General features: G+C 36.8%; 1 protein-coding gene across 2 annotated transcripts in view; it reads right to left on the reverse strand.

Annotated features, from left to right (window-relative positions):
• Window positions 1-1,128: 1,128 nt before the first annotated feature.
• tmem256 (transmembrane protein 256) overlaps window positions 1,129-4,798 on the reverse strand; it is a 5,094-nt gene continuing 1,424 nt past the window's right edge. The window contains exons 1-3 of one of the 2 annotated variants that reach the window (XR_001641530.1): window positions 3,928-3,981; window positions 3,431-3,511; window positions 1,712-1,788 (exon numbers count right to left, since the gene is read on the reverse strand). Coding sequence is in view for 1 of the 2 variants with exons in the window: in XM_016570292.1 (XP_016425778.1) it covers window positions 1,645-1,788; window positions 4,449-4,529 (225 nt within the window). In the remaining variant the exon portion in view is untranslated. Of the gene's footprint in view, window positions 1,789-3,430; window positions 3,512-3,927; window positions 3,982-4,448; window positions 4,530-4,798 lie in introns of those variants that run through there. The other variant, XM_016570292.1, reaches the window with a different exon arrangement.

Consider the following 4,798-nt stretch of genomic DNA (forward strand, 5'->3'; position numbering starts at 1 on the left):
GCTATGATTGCACCTCAAAAAAAAAGGGAGCGGGAAAGAGAGGGTTTGAGTAATATCAGTGTGTGTGGGCATTTCATTCAAAGTAAAAAAAAAATCTAACCTCCCACACCTTCAGACAACGCCGCTTTCAACAACCGGGGTCGCACTAAATCAGACTGGGAAATGAACTTGCACTGAGGGTAAATGCAAAATGTCAGTTGGTGTTCAGGGGAGGAAGTTAAGCCACATGAATGCCAACAAAGAGAGACTTAAGCTCCCATGAGTAGCAATTAACAATACTGCCACTGACCGCTTCTTACCCAATTGAAGCAAAACCAAGCTAAAAGTTGCTTGCCCATAGTGCTGCCCCTTAGATGCTGGTTCAAACACAGAAAGATCATTCAAGCGCGATGAGAATTTAATGACCGAATGACCACAGGGCCACTGCAATGTATTGGTTGCTTTAAACATCGATTTTTACTGGCTGGATTTTTACTATCCAGACAGAGCCAGGGAGGAGACACTTAACACGGCCTCATGAAGCAGAGCGCGATAGGCCTTTATGGATTTAACGAGGAGACCCTGATCTGACTTCAGGAATGAGCGACTGGTGGAATTCCCAGCACTATTGAAATGTCAGGGAAGAGGAAGAGGAAACAAGGAAGAAACTTTTCAAAACAGGCTTCAGTTTGGTGCCATACAGACACCATAATCATACCTAATTATACATCCATAACTGAAAATGCCTTTATACTGATCAGTCCTTCCAATATGAATGTCTTTCTTTCTAAAAGCACTGAGAAATTTCTTATTCTTCCATCAGCATGGTGAGGAGGGGACTGAAGTGGTTTGATTGCCTTGCCCTGATTTGCACGGCTCTGCTAATAGCCCGAGTTAATGAGAGTTTTACGAGTGGTGTGATCACCTTATTGGGACATGCGGCGTCAATAGAAGCCTCTCGCCTCAATAGAGTTGGCTTATGAAGCTGCCCTTGCAAATTGACCTGAGGATTTATAAAGCAATTTCCAAAGGTCCCCAATCCAGCTATGTGCCGACAGACACAGGCCCTGGAATTAGAACCTCATTGGATTTCACTTTTCATTTGAATAAAGATAAGTTTGGACACTAGAAGCGCTAAAAGTGAGTTTGCCTTTAATGGAATGCTTTGTACTGTCATACTTACAGGATAAAAGCCTGAAGGCTATTTAGATCGTTGACCTGGGAGAGTCGTTCAGAGAGATATTTCCTCCAACATCAAAAGGTCAAACTGGCAATCAACCTCGCAGACAGCTTTATTTTTTCAAACAAAGGAAAAGTACGTACATACACTTTCAAAACATGAACAAACCCAGAGTGTGACTCATTCACTCTCGGCAATAAGCCATAAAGGAAAGCTTCTCAAAAGTTTTTTTTTTCCTATGCTGACAAAATAAAGATGCCTGTGACAGTGTGGAAAAAAAAGAATTATGTTTGATCCCAAAGCCTTATCATCACTTTCCAGACATGACTGAAAATGGGGTTAGATAAAATGTGAAATTCTCCACCCCTCTCTTCTTCATCCACCCTGTGGTTCTTCTTTTCTTGTTTAAATGACAAAACGGAACAATCTCTGAGAATGTTAAAATCACAGGGTCAAGGTCAAGGTCTGCCAAATGGGGTCAAATTTCAAAGAGCCATCGCAGCCCAGCCAACGATGAGCAATGAGCCTCCAATTGGCGCCAGCTTGCTGAAGCTAGGGTCATTGGTTAAGGCCTGGTGGTAGAGGGGACCACAAAAGCAACCCATGCCAGCGAGGAGGACTGCACCTGCCTTAACGAAAAAATAAGTAGCGCGTTAATTTATGTGATTGCAACTGATTTGTTCCTTATCGAAGTCATTCAGTTCTCAATATAAACTCTACTTAAGCTTTGGTGCTTTATTCAGTTAATTCCAAACCAACAGACATTCTGTTCCTCCTATGGAGGTCATCAAGTAAAATAGAGCATAATGAGTATCATTCTTTTACTACTCTATTCATTCACTTAGCATGTTATTCAATCTGACAATGATTAAAAGAAGAATGGGTTTGTTGTGTGAATTTAGACGTGGAAATTGATAAAACAGGATAGATTGATAATACATGCAGACATGGAAATAAATTAAATAGGGTTCCAGGTGTCAGGTTTGATATCAGTGATGTTCAGTCATTAGACACTGTCACAAATCAGTGACATTTGATGACGTTACTGACATTCAACCCAAAAGAGTGGCAGATTAACATGGGCTGCATCTGAAATCACATACTTCACTATACAGTAGGCGACTAACAGTTTGTGAAAAGAGTTGTATGTCCAAATTCACAGTATTCCCAAAACAGTAGGCGAAAAATACCCTCAAAAATTACCCCGAAAAATAACTCGTTCTGGTGAGATTCTGAAGTACACCTCCGATGGACACTTTACTATCCCATGACTCACGAGGCCATGGGAAAAGATTTCTGAATGGCAGTAAAGTGACTCAACTGATGCTGGCGGGTGATATAATATTATATATTATAATATATAATGTATTCCGTAATATATAAATATATAGTAAAATAGTACGTTCGGATTACATTCACACTACACACATTCATACCATATAGAAATTTTTTTTAGCAGTTGTGGAGTAATTACTTACTTTAGAAGTACCTACTCAGAGAATATGCGATTTCAAATGCAACCATGGTCCACATACCGTAACTAAACCATTATAGGTGGTGAAAGCATATTTTTCTTCTGAAGGCCATTTTAAAGAATCCACGAATTGTAATGAAATTATTAATTTTTTTTGTTTCACAGAAAATGTAACAGCATACGGGTTTGCAGTGACATTATCACAATGACATTATAATTCATTATCACAGACAGATTACTGTTTAACAATGCACAAAGTGCAGGGGGCTTGTATCACCCACATACCTAAAAGGATTTATTTTATGATGAGAGGCTGACAGCGCATTATCCTGCTTTTTACAAGGCTACTTAGCAAATAAATGATTAAATAGACATGATATATTGATTTGAATGATCTACTATTTAATAATGCGAGAAACAAAAGACCACAGAGGGATAGAAAACAGAGAGACATATAACACTGCTATTAGGAAATCGGTTGCCTGGGACAACTGCTAATTTATACAATTTGGAATAATTAGACAATATTACATCACAGAATATTGCCACTGACCAATCACAATAAAATATCGCAAACAGCCATATATTTGACAGGTATATAGTAGACATAAGGGTTATAATGTAACAAAAATTAATTCAGATACATTTGGGACACTTTGAGACATTTAGGCTAGGTGACTGGATTTACCTGAAATCAGCCTAAATTTTAACAATATAATTTATCATTGTAGTTATCATAACTCCGATTTCAGCTGAAAATGTTTGTTAATGTAAGAATGATGATGAGAGGCGTTTACCAGAGCAGGTTTTCTACAGCGAGCAGCTCCTAACAATGCCAGACTGTGGTAGATGTGATACTTGTTTGCTGTATCATACAACTGAAGAGACAAAAAGAATATATATATATATATATAATTAAGTAAAAAATTGACATTATGAGATAAGTCATCATAACTATGAGATAAAAAAAAGTTATAATCATGACATAAAAAGTCACAATTATGACATAAACGTCGAAATTATGATAACTAAGATAAAGGGGCGACATTTTGACTAATAATTATGACAGTAAAAATGTCTGTCATAATTATGACAAACATTCTTTCAGAGTTTTGACTTTTCATGTCATAATTATGATGTATCAAAGCATTTTTTTTCTACTGTAATTTGGTGGAAACTGACTTCCATACAAAGGTCCTCTCTGTGTACAAAACAAACCAGTTTTTAGATAATAATTTCGTCAAGATGATCAGAGTGACACAGCAACAGAACATAAATAGCCAAATATACTCACCTCTCTCTGGTAATCACTCGCTTCGCTGCGTCTGAATCCTGCCCAGGAGAGAAAGTATGGGATGATATTAGACTCAAATTGATTAATAGATGCACGCACAATTATCCATGCACTGCATACATTTTATACATGTATCTTACTAACCACAAACAAATGCCTTTCAATTTGAGTCTGTGGAATTCTGGATTAAATGATTGTGCAGCGATTTGTACAAATACAGACATGTTTGTGAATAAAAATGTTCTGTTCTGCATTAATATATCATAAATTGCTCATGCAAAAAGGAATCTGTGCATATGTGGATCATATATTTGACAGGTATATAGTAGACATAAGGGTTATAATGTAACAAAAATTAATTCAGATACATTTGGGACACTTTGAGACATTTAGGCTAGGTGACTGGATTTACCTGAAATCAGCCTAAATTTTAACAATATAATTTATCATTGTAGTTATCATAACTCCGATTTCAGCTGAAAATGTTTGTTAATGTAAGAATGATGATGAGAGGCGTTTACCAGAGCAGGTTTTCTACAGCGAGCAGCTCCTAACAATGCCAGACTGTGGTAGATGTGATACTTGTTTGCTGTATCATACAACTGAAGAGACAAAAAGAACGGAAAAAATACAACATGGGCTAAAATTTTGGGCTAAAAGTGTTGCACCTTGTCCTAAATAATAAAAAATAAATATGAATAATGCATGACATTCAGAAGGTTTCCTCTGTTTTAAATGTCAATAATGTAGGTTACATAGTGAAAAACTTGGTCTATTACTCCCAACCCCATACTATGGAAGCCAATTTCCACCACACAAAAAAAAAAAAAAAAAAAAAAAAAAAAGTTAAAAAAGTTAAACCATGGAAACC

The sequence above is a fragment of the Sinocyclocheilus rhinocerous genome, unplaced genomic scaffold, assembly GCF_001515625.1.
Source record: "Sinocyclocheilus rhinocerous isolate Xijiao unplaced genomic scaffold, SAMN03320098_v1.1 scaffold831, whole genome shotgun sequence".
NCBI lineage: Eukaryota > Metazoa > Chordata > Actinopteri > Cypriniformes > Cyprinidae > Sinocyclocheilus > Sinocyclocheilus rhinocerous.